The sequence below is a fragment of the Mustela nigripes genome, chromosome 1 (genome assembly GCF_022355385.1).
Source record: "Mustela nigripes isolate SB6536 chromosome 1, MUSNIG.SB6536, whole genome shotgun sequence".
Lineage (NCBI taxonomy): Eukaryota > Metazoa > Chordata > Mammalia > Carnivora > Mustelidae > Mustela > Mustela nigripes.
This window is the reverse complement of record NC_081557.1, coordinates 58,046,796-58,061,264: the sequence shown is the minus strand read 5'-3', so window position 1 is coordinate 58,061,264 and position 14,469 is coordinate 58,046,796. Positions and strand designations below refer to the sequence as shown.

Genomic DNA, 14,469 nt, shown 5'->3' with positions numbered 1-14,469 from the left:
CCCTGCTGAGCAGAGAGCCCGATACAGGACTTGATCCCAGGACCCTGGGATCATGACCTTGGCCAAAGGCAGAGGCTTAACCCATTGAGCCACCCAGGGTCCCCTTGTCTGTGATTTTTAATACTAGAATTTTATGGGGTGCCTGGGTGGCTCAGTGGGTTAAGGCCTCTGCCTTCGGCTCGGGTCATGATCCCAGGGTCCTGGGATTGAACCCCGCATCGGGTACTCTGCTCAGCAGGGAGCCTGCTTCCTCCTCTCTCTCTGCCTGCTTGTGATCTCTCTCTGTCAAATAAATATATAAAATCTTAAAAAAAAAATACTAGAATTTCAGATGCTGATTATAGTCTAGTGATAGGAATATTTGGAAGCTGGTTTACTGCCTAATATGCTTCTTATCATACCACAGATGTTGGAGCTTGGTATAGTTTTTCCATAAGAAATTTTATAAATTTTGTAGTTTTATAAAAACGTGCTTACTCATTCAGCTAGCATTTAGTTGTCAGATACTTTGCTAAGTGCTGAGTGAGATGTTCTGGAATTACATGAGTACAGTGCAGTGTTATAGGGGCTCTGCTATAGGGCATAAGTAGAAGCACAGGAAGTACGGGGCATAAGTAGAAGCACAAAGCGGGTGATTTAGATCTTCCCAACTTGAAGCCGTAGTTAATGATGGCCTTATAGAGGAGGTGATACTTGAGCTAAGTATCATAGAAAATGAATTGGTGTTTGCCAGACTAAATTAATGGAGTGGGAGAGTGGGAAAGGGTATTTCAGGGTGAGGAAAGGCAAAGAGGAGAGAAAGAGCCTGGTGTGATGGGAATGGTTTTGCTAGATTGGAAGAAAGGATGAGCCTACAGTGGTAGATGTGGAGGACTTTGCACTATGCAAATGACTGGTTTATTTCTGTAGCTAAGAGAATAATTTAAATTTTATACTTGGAAATTAATGGTTTATTCATTTATGAACGGGATTATACTCGAGATGAAAACTATCAAGCAGTGCTATTAGATGTTTAAGATTGTTTTATAGACAAATGAAAATTTTTTTTTCATTAAAAATTATGATTTTGTAAATATAAACTCTTTTTCCTTTACATTTCTTTAAAATGACAGGTAGTGTGCCAGTATTTGAAAAATCCCAGTGTATCTGATGCACAGCTTCTACAGAATATTTTCCAAGCTCTGAATGTGTATTATAATTATTCAGGCCAGGCGAGTTGCCTGAATATATCAGAGACAACAACTAGCAATCTGGGAACCCAGGGTTGGAGCTATCAGGTAAGCGTGTATCATTTCCTCAAGTAGAACTTACTTTTCACTGATATCGTTGTACTGTAACAGAGTTCACAAGATTTTGTCACTGACCTGGATCCAAATCTGGGCTCCATTATCTTACACTGTGAGACCATGGATAAATTCGTTCGTTCATTCATTCGTTCCTTCCTTCCTGTATTTAATCATCACCAAATATATTCTGGGTACTTATGCATTTATCTCAGAGATAAATAGGACATGATCTCTCTTTCAAATATAGCTCAGTGAAAAAAGATACTTATGTTACAATAGATCTTTATAAGTCCTATAAAGAAGCATTTTATGGATACAGAAAAGAAGGGCAGCCTGACTTGACTTTCTCTCAACCTCCATTCCTTAATCTGTATGAGACTAATAATAATACATACCCTCCAGAGTTGTTTTGATGATTAATTATGATAAAAGATGTGTAAGAAAGCAGTTTACGAAGGAAGAATATATAGCCCTAACTTTTGTTAACTTCTTAGCTGGGCCTTTCCAGGAATAACAAAAGATGGTTTAACAGAGTAAAGAGTGGGTACTTTGAAGCCAGACTGCCTGAGTTCAAGTTCTAGCTTTGCTACTATTCACTGTATGACTTTGGGTAATTTATTTAACTCTGTGCCTCATTTTCTTACTGGATTCTCTTTTGGTTTCCTTTTATAGGCCTGCACAGAAATGATCATGCCTTTTTGTACTAATGGTATTGATGACATGTTTGAACCTCACGCATGGAACTTGAGGGAATTTTCTGATGACTGTTTTAAACAGTGGAGTGTAAGACCGAGGCCTGCCTGGATCATTACTATGTATGGAGGCAAAAACATCAGTTCACACACGAACATCATTTTTAGGTGAGTTTTTACTCATGCAAAGAAAAACTTTGGTTGATGGAGACATTTGTAGAATAGCTGAGAAGATAGAACAAGAAAAATGCTGACAGTAAACAATATAGAATGCAGTAGTGGTATCCATCATGTCTTTCTTTGAAAGATAGTGGATGCTGGGGCACCTGGGTGGCTCAGTAGGTTAAGCCTCTACTTTCAGCTCAGGTCATGATCCCAGAGTCCTGGGATCAAGCCCCGCTTTGGGGGGGGGGTCTCTGCTCAGCAGGGAGCCTGCTTCCCTTGCTCTCTCTGCCTGCCTCTGCCTGCTTGTGATCTGTCTGTCAAATAAATAAGTAAAATCTTAAAAAAAAAAAAAAAAAAAAGTGGATGCTGTGTAAGAGATATGATTTTATACTCTGTTACCAACATGGTTAAAGGCTTAAAAAGAATAATAACAATGACATTTAAATATTTTATTGAAAAAAGGGTAGCACAAAATGAAGCATCATCTACTGCTCTCAATTTGTGTCGCTGTTGATACTATTACTAATTGTTAATAAAGGTGTTTTTAGTATTTATTCAAACACTTTTGAGGTGCCTACACTATTCTGATTCAGGCACTAAGTGAGGCACTTTAAATAAGTTGCCTAATTGAATCCTCACAACAGTTCTGTGAAGTAGTTATTACAGTCCCGTTTTTACTGAGGAGGAAAGTGAAGGTCACTGTGTTCAGTCACTTGCCAAACCTTGTCTAGCTTTGTCATAGTTACTAAGTGATAAAGCAGCTTTGTCATAGTAACTAAGTGTTAAAGCCAGATTTCAACGTTGGCCTGTGACTACAAAACCTGTGTTTGTTCTGCGTTAAGTTGCTTCTTTAGATGGAATGGATGTATTTGGTATTGGCTCAAGTCAGACATAATCTGAGTGGACTCCTGTGTGTATCTGATTGTGACTTTAAAATTTCCATATTTTTTGGTTTGAATAGTAGGCTGTCAGCTCTCAAGATAACAGTCAATTCCTAAAAATAGTCCCCAAATCTGCATAAAAGTAGTTGTGAGATAGTGTGTATACTTCTTCATGTGGAGCTATTGTTTAAACTGTGAATGTCATTCTTTTACAAGCTCTTTAAAATGACAGTCAAGGGCACCTGGGTGGCTCAGTGGGTTAAAGCCTCTGCCTTCAGCTCAGGTCATGATCCCAAGGTCCTGGGATCGAGCCCCTCATCGAGCCTCTCATCGGGCTCTCGGCTCAGCAGGGAGCCTGCTTCCTCCTCCCTCTCCACCTCCCTCTCCACCTGCCTCTCTGCCTACTTGTGATCTCTGTCTGTCAAATAAATAAATAAAATATTTTTAAAAAATAAAAATAAAAAAAAATAAAATGACAGTCAAATTTGGCCTTCTGGATATGGCCAGTAGCTGAAGGATCATTCTCTGGATTTAGGCTGGTGGCACTGCCCTCTTTGCAAAAGAGCCTTTCTTACTAGATTCCTGCTGTTGGCTAACCCAACAGGTTACCTGCACCAAATAAAAGTTGAAACACTTAAATGGAAAATGTAAAGATTCTTCGGTTTAATTTTTTTTAATTGTGTTTCTTTTTTTTTAAAAGATTATTTATTTATTTATTTGACAGACAGAGATCACAAGTAGGGAGAGAGGCAGGCAGAGAGAGAGGAGGAAGCAGGCTCCCTGAGGAGCAGAGAGCCCGATGGGGGGCTCAATCCCAGGACCCTTGGGATCATGACCTGAGCCGAAGGCAGAGACTTTAACCCACTGAGCCACCCAGGCACCCCTTAAATTGTGTTTCTTATTCTCAGTAGGATTTTTCAAAACTATACTTTTCCGCTCAATCTTATAAAGTGATGGTTGAGCAAATAAATCTAAGTATAGATTATTTAAGGAAGCTGTGCCAAACGAGGGTGTGTGAAATCAGAAAAACATGAAGGGACCTAAAGGACTGTAAAAGGCTTAAACACAATGCTTTTGATGTCCAGGTTCATTTTTGTTCTTCAGAAGAGGAATTACTTTGTCAGTTTCTTGTTTTTTCTTTGGTAATGTATCTCCATATAGTATTTAAATGGATTTCAGTAGCATGCTGATACTTTAAGCTCATCCTTCATTGCTTTAACCCTATAAAGCCGAAGTTCAAGTTGAATTGTAGAGTCTTTAAATCCTTATATGAAGGTTTTAATATGTGACTTTTGGTTAAATATATTGTCCTTTTTTATTAGAGTCAACCAGAATAGATGAGTATTTTGGATATCAGTTTGAGCTTTTATTTTGCTTAGGCTATCAAAATCATCATCATCATTGGGGAAGAAGGCAGATTTTGTGAAAAAATTTTGGAGAATAGAACTGAAGCCAAGAGATGGGAATTATAGCTTAGTGTTAGAAACTTTTAACTGCATAATAAGGTGGGACTTTCTAACAGAACTGTGCAAAGGTCAAATGAGCTGTTTTAAATAAAATTACTAAGCTCTTGGATCCTCAGTCTACTTTTCTGTAAAATGCTAATAATAATACCACTCACTGCACTGTGTTGTGTGATGCTTAAGAGTTAACCCAAGGAAATATTTGGCCCAGATTTGACAAATATATGTGCTCAAAAAATATTTGTGGAATGAATAAATGGAAATACACTCTCTGCCTTATACTTAATGTCCTAACCACAGGGAACTATTTGTTTTTGCGTGTTCTTTCACTTCATCTTTTTCTCCCTTTCTTTAAGACTCAGGCATCTTACAAGACACCTTCCCTGAGTCCTCCAGGGAGGTTAGATTTCTCCCAACCCTTTAGCTCCCCTAGGCCTGTGAATATCGCTTAACACTCTGTTGGAAATTATCTATTTCTTTCTGCCCCATGAGATTGTAAACTTCTTAGTGGCAGAGACTTTGTCTTAATCATATCTGTGCCTTTGATACTCTGGTGACTGGCACATACTGGATGCCCACAAATGTGTGTGTGGATAAAAACAAGGAACAAAATACAAAGCTTAGAAAGGCTTCCAAGACATGAGAAAGTTTAAAAGCAGGAGTATATGAAGATACTGAGGTTTTTGTTTTGTTTTGTTTTGCAGTGGCAAGTCTACTTTTAAAAAGAAATCTTTATGCTGCTAGGTGTGAGAAATCCAATGTAAAAATTTTAAAGTTTTAAAAAATTCAAAATTTTCCTGCTTTTCTGAAAAAAACACATTCTCAAAGTAAAGAAACAGCCTTAGGTGTCTCTGTTCTGTTTACTTCATGGTATCAGCTAGAAAAAGGTTCTGGTTGATGACTAAGTAAATGTTCAAGGAACCAGGTGGAAAGTGTCTTTATGTCCCTGCCTCTCTCCTTTGGTTGTCTCATGCAAATCTAGTTGTGACTGCTTTTCTGAATGAAAAGTTGAGTATGAATTTATCTGATCAGAGGTTTGTCAGTTAAATTAAAAGCTTGGGCTTTAAGTCAGGGAGACCTAAGAGTTAAGCTGTATAGACTTAGGCAAATTGCCAGTTTGTTTAAGTTAGAAATAATGACTACGAAACAGAGGTACTTTAATGAGTAAATAGATTGTCATGGAAGTAAGCACCATGAGGGCAGAGATTTTGTCTGCTCACTGTTGAATGCATTGTACATAGTAAACATTCGTGGAATGAATGGTGACTTAATAAGTAGTAGCCATTATTCGTTTCATTTCAGTAATTTTTTTTTATTCCACAGTTTTGTTAGAAGGATTTATTTTCCCCCAACCCCAACTAGTAAAGAATTATCTTATCAATGGTCATGCTCAGTTACTTAAATATAAATTCAAAAGGGAGTCCCTGAGGAGTTGGTTAGTTTAATATCATTTCTCAGGCAAATTAATTATTGCCAGTGATTAGAAGCTTGTTGTTGGGAATTTTATCCAGGCATCTAGATGCTCTCATAAAAGCCAGTATTCTTTCTTTCTTTCTTTTTTTTTTTTTTTTGGTAAAAGTCCCAGTGGCTGGTTTAGCTTTCATGTGTCTAAGACCAAGAAATTCAAGTCCATGTGCATCTTAGGTTTCTCAGCAACTCCAAACACTGTTGCTAAGCCACTGGGCTGATTCAGATGACCTTTTAAATCAAATGCAGTTTGCTTCTTATGTGGCTGTTGGGATGGCTTTTTTGTTTTGCAAATAATGGAGAGTTTCCTATCTGGGTTGGTTCTGTCAAATCAGAATAATGATAAAGGCTATTTGTTCACTTAAGAGAATCTAACTCCTGTGTAGTTTAAGAATTTATCTGGTATTTGAAAACTAAGGCTGCTAGTTTGCATGGGAGTTATCCTTTTTGTTTTTAACAAAATCAAAAATCTACATTTTTGGAGTGATTTATTTTTTCCTCAAGAATGATGTTATTAAGTTGCAATCGAATTAATTTTGTTTCTAAAGAGAAAGTGTGGTGAGAATAGAACAGGGACTTCTTTTTTTTTTTTTCCCCCAAAGATTTTATTTATTTATTTGACAGAGAGCGATCACAAATAGGCAAAAAGGCAAGGGGAAGCAGGCTCCCCGCTGAGCAGAGAGCCCCATGTGGGGCTCAATCCCAGGACCCTGAGATCATGACCTGAGCCGAAGGCAGTGGCCTAACCCACTGAGCCACCCAGGTGCCCCAGGGACTTCTTTTTTTTTTTTTTAAGATTTATTTCTTTGAGAGAGAGAAAGAGAGAAAGGAAGAGAGAGACGGAGTAAGCATATGAGTTGGGGGTTGGGCAGAGGAAGAGAATCTTCTGGCACACGTACTTCTTAGCATGGGATCCCATGGTGGTCTCAATCCCACCACCCATGAGATCATGACCTGAACTGAAACCAAAAGTTGGGCACTAAACCAACTGAGCCAGCCAGGTGCCCTAGAACAGAGAGTTTAAAATTGTATTTCAAATACACACACACACACACACACACACATACACACAAAATGTACCTAAGTGCATATTTTCTCATTTAGTTTGTCATTTACCTGGAAAAAGTTGATCGCATTACTTTTCTGGCCAGAGTTCTATGAGACAAGCTTTCACATCCTTTTTCATGATTAAATTACCTCTCAGAAGTATTAACACTTTTCATGCTTACAAACTATGATAATAATAATTATAATAATACCACACATTTTATAGTTTATACTTTACTGTCATATAACGTGAACCTCACAGTATCTCTGTGAGGGAAAGGAATTTTCTTCTCTTTAAAAAAATTTGGGGGGCGGGGTGTGCCTGGGTGGCTCATTCGGTTAAGCGTCTGACTCTTGGTTTTGACTCAGGTTATGATCTTGTGGATCAAGGGATCGAGCCCCATCATGGCCTCCAGGCTGAGGTGGGAATCAACTAAAGATTCTCTCTCTCCCTCTGCCCCTCCCTGCTGCTTTCTCTCCTTCTCTCTCCCTCTTTTTCTCTTTCTCTCTAAAATTAAAAAAAAAATCTTTAAAAAATAAAATTAAATATTTTTTTTCTTTGTAATACATGTGGGAATTAAAGTTCATAGAGGTTAGATGATTTACCCAAGGTCATGGGCTGGTAAGGGTATAAAACTTTGATCTTGTTAGTTAATTGTTCTTGCCACTACTACACATAGGTGGAGGTCAGTCTCCCTATATTTATATTAATCACTTATATTAACTCTGGTTTCCCATGTAAAAAAGTGTGGAGTGATTTCTTGTTCCTGAACTTGGATACATATATTTATGGATCTCTTTGTAGGGCATTTAGTACAAGGCCACAGATAACTATACACTTACTTTTTCCTCCATTCGTTTAATAAATATTTGGCTTCTAATATGTGCAGGCCTGGTTCTAGGCACTGTGGAAATAGTAATAAACAAACTCTCATGGAGTTCTAGTTGGAGAGATAGTAAAAATTGTACCTATAAATACGTTAGAAGGAGCTAAGTGCTAAGGAGGAAAAATAAACCAGGGGAGAGGCCATGAAATGTCGGGAGGAGGGAAAAGGTTTGCAGTTTTATTTTACTTTATTTCTTTTATTTACTTAAATAATCTCTACAGTGAATGTGGGGCTCGAACCTATGGCCCCAAGATCAAGAGTCACATGCTTTTCCAGCTGAACCAGTTAGGCTCCCCAAGTTTTGCAGTTTTAGATGAGTTACCAAAGAAGATCTCACAAGGGGGAACTTTTGAAAAATCATCTAATGGAAGAAGGTAGCCATGGGTTTGTGGAGTAAGAACACTCTAAACCAAGGAGTAAGCAAGGGTAAAGGACTTGAGAAGTAAATGTCTTATCATGTTCTATTCCATATACAGTAAGGAGGTCAGTATGGCTAGAGTGGAACTAATGAGGGAGAGAGTAGCAGGAGAGAAAATCAGACACCACAGAGGGTCCAGATCATGTACAGACTTGTAGAGTCTAGTAAAGATTTTGGCTTTTAGTTTGAGTGAAATGGGAAAACTCAGTGTTTTGAGCAGAGAAGTGACACAATCTAATTCAGGTTTTAACCAGATCAAATTGGCTGCTCTAAGCAGGGAGCTAGGAATAAAAGCTGGAAGATCAGTTAAAACACTCTTTAGGCTAGAGATAATAATGGTGATTTGGGTCAGAGTAGTGGCAGTGGATGTAGTGAGAAGTGTTGAAATTCTAGATATATTTTTGAATATATAACTGATAGGAATTCTTGACCCCTTGGGCATGAAAGAAAGAGAGGGTTAAAAAATGACATCAAACTTTTTGGCCTAATCAACTAGAAGGATAGAGTTGCCTTCAGCAAACATTGGGAAGATAGTGAGGGGGTGGTTGGCAGTTAGGGACTCTTAAGAGCTCTGTTTTGGACCTAGTAAGTTTGAGATGTCTAATGAGATTTCCGTGTGAAAATGTCAAGTTAGCAGTTGAATTTTGCTTTTGAAGTTTAGGGGAAAGGTCCTCCCTAAGAATATTATTTGATAGTCATCTTGTATAGACTGTACTTAAAGATGAGACTTTCAAAAATGATTATGTAGGGGTGCCTGGGTGGCTCAGTGGGTTAAAGCCTCTGTCTTCAACTCAGGTCATGATCCCAAGGGTCCTGGGATCGAGCCCCGCATCGGGCTCCCTGCTTGCAGGGAGCCTGCTTCCTCCTCTCTCTCTCTCTGCCTGCCTCTCTGCCTACTTGTGATCTCTCTCTGTCAAATAAGGAAATAAAATCTTTGAAAAAAATGGTTATGTAGATTATGGGAACCATTTCATATATCTGATAATGTGACCCTAAAGATTTGTAACAGTATCAGCAAAATGGAATATATGAGAGAAATGTCAGAATGCACATAAAAATATTCTGTAAGTGAAATCAAATTATATGTAGATAAAGATATACCAAGAGGTGCAGTACCAGGGAAAAGTGATCTAATAGTTCCCAGGTTCTTAAATCCAGGTATTTCAGTCTTTATTTTATTTTGAGGAATCTAAACATCCATGAGGTTAGGAAGCTGAGAAGCAGACCTGGAATTGGAACCCAGGTATGTCTAATCCCAAAGCTCATGTTCTTCTTACTCTGCACCACAGAAGTCAAGAGGATGTGTGCTGTTCATTTTCAACCTGTATCTATGAAATGTAGGGAAGTATAAGATTGAGCATTGGACTGGGCTTACAAGGCCTGAGTTTGTATCTCAGATTTGCCATTTCTAACTGAATGATTTGGGCAAGTCTTTTAATTTCTCTCGGTACTAGTTTTCTTTCTTTCTTTCTTTTTAAAGATTTTATTTATTTATTTGACAGACAGAGATCACAAATAGGCAGAGAAGCAGGCAGAGAGAGGGGGAAGCAGGCTCCTTGCTGAGCCTAGAGCCCGATGCAGGGCTCAATCCCAGGACCCTGAGATCATGATCTGAGCCGAAGGCAGAGGCTCACCCACTGAGCCACCCAGGTGCCCCTCAATACTAGTTTTCTCATCTATGAAAGAGTTGTAATTAAACCTGCCTCACAGAGTTGTTATAGTCAAATGTGAAGGCCTTGGTAAACTCGAAACCACTCTATGCAGGTGTGGAGTTAATAACACTAAGGAGCAATTTGATTTACAATAGCATCAAGAATAAAATATTTTTAAATAAGCTTAACAAAAGAAGTATAAGACTTATACACTGAAAACTATAGAACATTGTTGGAAGAAACTAAAGATCTAAAATCCCATGTTCTTGTGGAGGAGGTAATATCAGTAAGCTGTTAATATTCTACAAATTCAGTGCAATCTCTATCAAAATTTCAGCTGGCTTTTCCACATAAATTGACAGGCTGATTTTAAAATTCATATAAAAATACAGGAGACCTAGAATAGCTAAAACAATCTTAACAAGGAAGAACAAATTTGAAAAAGAACTCATACTTCCTTGTTTGAAACTACAAACTATAAAGCTACCATAATCAATACATTATTATATTGTCATAAAGAAAGGTATACAGATCTTTCAAAGTGAATTGATAGTCTGGAAATCAGCCCTTGTTATGTGTATGGTTAATTGATTATCAACAAAAGGCCAAGACCATTTGTTGGGGAAAGAATAGTTTTTTTCAAGAAATGATGCTGGGGAAAAAGGATATTCACAACCCAAAGAGAGATGTTGGATCCCTATCTCATAAGCATACAAAAAATTAACTCAAAAATGGATCAAATGATTTTAAATGATAACTCAATTTAAAAACTGTCAAACATCTGAATATTTTTTTCGAAGAAGATTTACATCTGGCCATTCAGCACATGAAAAAATGCTCAATATCATCAGTCATTTGGGAGACTCAAATAAAAACCACAGTGACATTCCATTTCACACCCACATAGGATATGATCAAAAAGATTATTAGTATTGGCAAGAATATAGAGAAGTTGAAACCCTTTTATAGTGGAGGGTAGTCGGAAGAAAGGCAGGCAGGGGAAAGGGGAGGCCCATTCTAAGAGGAAACTACCCTTGGTTCAGGGTGCTCAGGTGGTAGCATGGCTGAGCAATCTAAGGCAATAGATTAAGACTTCTGTCTCTTTGGGGATGTGGGTTTAAATGCCACCACTGCCAAAATATTTTAGGGGGTACCTGGGTGGCTCAGTTGGTTAAGCACCTGCCTTCAGCTCAGGTCATGATCTCAGGGTTCTGGGATCAGAGCCCCACACTGGGCTCCCTACTCAGTGGGGAGCCAGCTTTTCCCTCTCCTTTTGTCTCCTCCCCCACCCAGACGCTTATCTGTCAATTAAAAAATAAATAAATAAAAAGAGGAAACTATCCTTAAAAGGAAAAAGACCCCATCCTGTTATTGTAAGCTTTACTGAGTGCCCCAGCTTTAAGTCTTCCTACTGGGAGGACTTATCACATGTATGTGGCAGAAAGGAAGGAAATGGCCTTCGGAGTCCTAAGCCAGGCCCCAGGGCCAGCTCAACGGTTTATGGGATATTAAAGCAAAGAGCTTGATCTGGTGGCCTGTGGCTGGCCAGCATAGCTTAGGGCGTTGTCGTCTGCAGCCCTCTTGATCTCCAAGGCTTCAACTACTCTGGAAGGAGCACTCCACCTTTCCCCACATGAACAACTACCTGATAGGTAGACACGTGCATGAACAAAAACCTGATTGGGTGACAGGTGCATATCTGTTTTAATCAGATTAAAACAACCTGCCAGAAATCTCATAAAAATGCCTGGACTTAGAAACTCTGAGGGCAACCCTCTCAGGTGCCTTCCCTCTTTGGGAGCTTTGTACTACCCATAAAGTTTACTTTGCTGCCCACCACTGTTTATCTGGTCTACCTCTTCATTCTTTGAACTGATATGACCAAGAACCACGGCACTAGAGGAAAAGAAATCCTGAAACAATTATGTTGCTAGTAGGATTGTAAAACTGTAGCTGCTTTGGAAAAAGTTTGACAGTGCATTAAAATGTTAAGTCACCATATATCCCAGAAATTCCATTCCAAGAGAAATGAAAGCCTGCACCCATGGAAAATGTTCACGGAAGCAATGTTGTTGATAATAGACAAAAAGTGGAAACAATACAAATGTGCATCTGATGATTGAATAAATGAAATGTGATGTATCCATACAATGAAATACAATTTGGCAATAAAAAGGAATAATGTACTGATACATGCTATAACATAGATGAAACTTGAAAACATTACGCCAGAGTGAAATAAGTCAATCACAAGACTGTATATTGAATAATTCCACTTATATGAAATGTAAAGGCAAATTTATAGGGGTAGAAAGTTGGTTAGTGGTTGTTTGGGACTGAGAATGAGGGAGAATGGTGTTGGAGAATAGAGATTGACTGCCATGAGTATGGGTTTTGTTTTGAGGTGGTGAAATATTCTTTATTGTGATGGTTGTAAACTCTGAACATATTAAAAACCATTAAATTGTACATTTTACATGGGTGATTTCTATGATAGGGGAATTATATCTCAACAAAACTTAACAATATTATTAAGAATGCTATCAGTGGAGTATTGGGTTTTTACTCGGCCAAACTAACCAGTTAATGACTGATCCTATTTACATCATTCTGAAATGTTGTGTGAACCAGCCAAGACTAATAAAATACCATTTATTTAACTTAAAAGCTAATATAAAATGAAGATCTTTGAGTAATGCCCAAAGTTTCTGATTCTAGATCCAGAGGAACTTTTTTTTTTAGTTCTACCATCCTATTTCCCAAAGTAGTATTAAGAGGAAAGTATTATTTAAAAAGAAAAAAGGGAGTGCCTGGGTGGCTCAGTCAGTTAAGCCTCTGCCTCTCCCTGGGATCGAGCCCCACATTGGGTTCCCTACTTAGTGTGGAGCCTGCTTCTTCCTCTTTCTCTGCTCCTCTCTCCTGCGCACTCTCTCTTCTGCTCTCTCTCAAATAAATAAAATCTTGAAAAAGAAAGCAGTTTTTCTTTTTTAAAGCTGAAATAAGTAGAGTTTTTTAAATATGGGAGTTTGTTTTGTTTTTTTAAATCACTCTGGTAGTTAGGTCCTAGAAAAGAAGGAAACCAGTATAAATTGAAGGACTCATCTGTGCCTTACACTTGTGCTTATTCAGTACATCCACATCTACCATGTGGTTTAACCTTGTAACAACCGTAAGAGGTCGGCCTTATTACCTCTATTTTACAGATGAAGAAACTGAGTCTGGTAGCTTGTGTGTCATCTAGCTTTTGAGTGATGAATCTGGGATTGAAATTCAGCCTTCTGAATTCCAAGTCCTAAGTGTAATCTGGGATGCTTCATGGAGCACCACCTTCAGCCTTCTCTGATTCTGTTTCTTGTTTGTAGAAATATTATAAAACTTGAGCATGAAGTAGCTTTTTATATGACAGATTAGATCCTCAGATCAAATCCCTCAGGTTATGAACTTGTAATTTTAGATGTTATGTATATAATAGGTTTCTCCTATCTTATCTGGGTATAGTTATGAAAAACTAACAATCTTATTTTTTCTTCTTTCCCTCACTTAGCAATGGTGAACTAGACCCCTGGTCAGGAGGTGGAGTAACCAAGGATATCACAGACACCTTGGTTGCGATCACCATCCCAGATGGGGCCCATCATCTAGATCTCCGAGCCAGAAATGCCTTTGATCCCACGACCGTGATATTAGCCCGCTCCTTGGAAGTTAGACACATGAAGCAGTGGATCAGAAATTTCTATGCCAGTCTGAGAAAGAAGCACTGAACAGTTTTGATCATTTTCACTTCTTTTATGTTAATTCTACCCATGTTCCCATTCACTTTGATTTTCTACATGTAATTACTTTTCCTTGTTTGTCTTTAGATTTGGTGGGGCGAAGGTTGAGATAGAAAAGAGGGTGATGGTGGTGACAGCAGCCTTCCCACATCCTGGGTCCTCGCCATCTTCACACAACCTCCAGGAAGAATCTCTTTGTGACACTTTCCTACACCATCAGTGGCCCTCATAACTGGAGCAGAGTTCCTGACTGCCTTTCACAAGAGGGAGAGTCGCTTCCTTTGTTTCTCTGCAAACAGGGCTTTCTCTTGGTTTTGAGTTTTAAGTCTCTTTGGTCCTTTTGTCACTCCCCAACCCTCCCCCCTGAAAAAAAGAAAAGCAGAAAATAGATAAAAATGATGTAATTGCAGCTGGTAGGAAGGATGTCTGATGCCAATCCAGGAAATGGAAGCCATTTCTTTTGTACTTGATTTAATGACTTTGAACTGTGCTGTAAATAAAGAATAAGGCTGGACCTTATACCTGTGTGTTGCTTCTGAAGCTCACTCCAGCTGTTGGGAATGCTGTGTACACTGGGCTTGGCTGCTTTTGGAAAGTCCTTTAATTTTCTCTCTTCTATTTGGCAGCTTTTTTCCATTCTGGGATATTTGCCACTGTGGTACTGTCAGTAAGAAATCTGGCCTTTTTCTGCTCCATTTCTCTTTGTTCCTAAGGTCAGTTTTGTGGTAATTTGGTTAC

At 38.6% G+C, this 14,469-nt stretch overlaps 1 protein-coding gene across 4 annotated transcripts in view; it reads left to right on the top strand.

Moving 5' to 3' along the window:
- Nucleotides 1-14,250, top strand: part of PRCP (prolylcarboxypeptidase) — a 73,900-nt gene extending 59,650 nt beyond the window's left edge. For all 4 annotated transcript variants that reach the window (XM_059411842.1, XM_059411858.1, XM_059411865.1 and 1 more), the window contains exons 8-10: nt 1,113-1,277; nt 1,959-2,146; nt 13,503-14,250. In XM_059411842.1, coding sequence (XP_059267825.1) covers nt 1,113-1,277; nt 1,959-2,146; nt 13,503-13,719 — 570 coding nt within the window. In that variant the 3' untranslated portion in view covers nt 13,720-14,250. The remainder of the gene's footprint in view (nt 1-1,112; nt 1,278-1,958; nt 2,147-13,502) is intronic.
- Nucleotides 14,251-14,469: the final 219 nt, after the last annotated feature.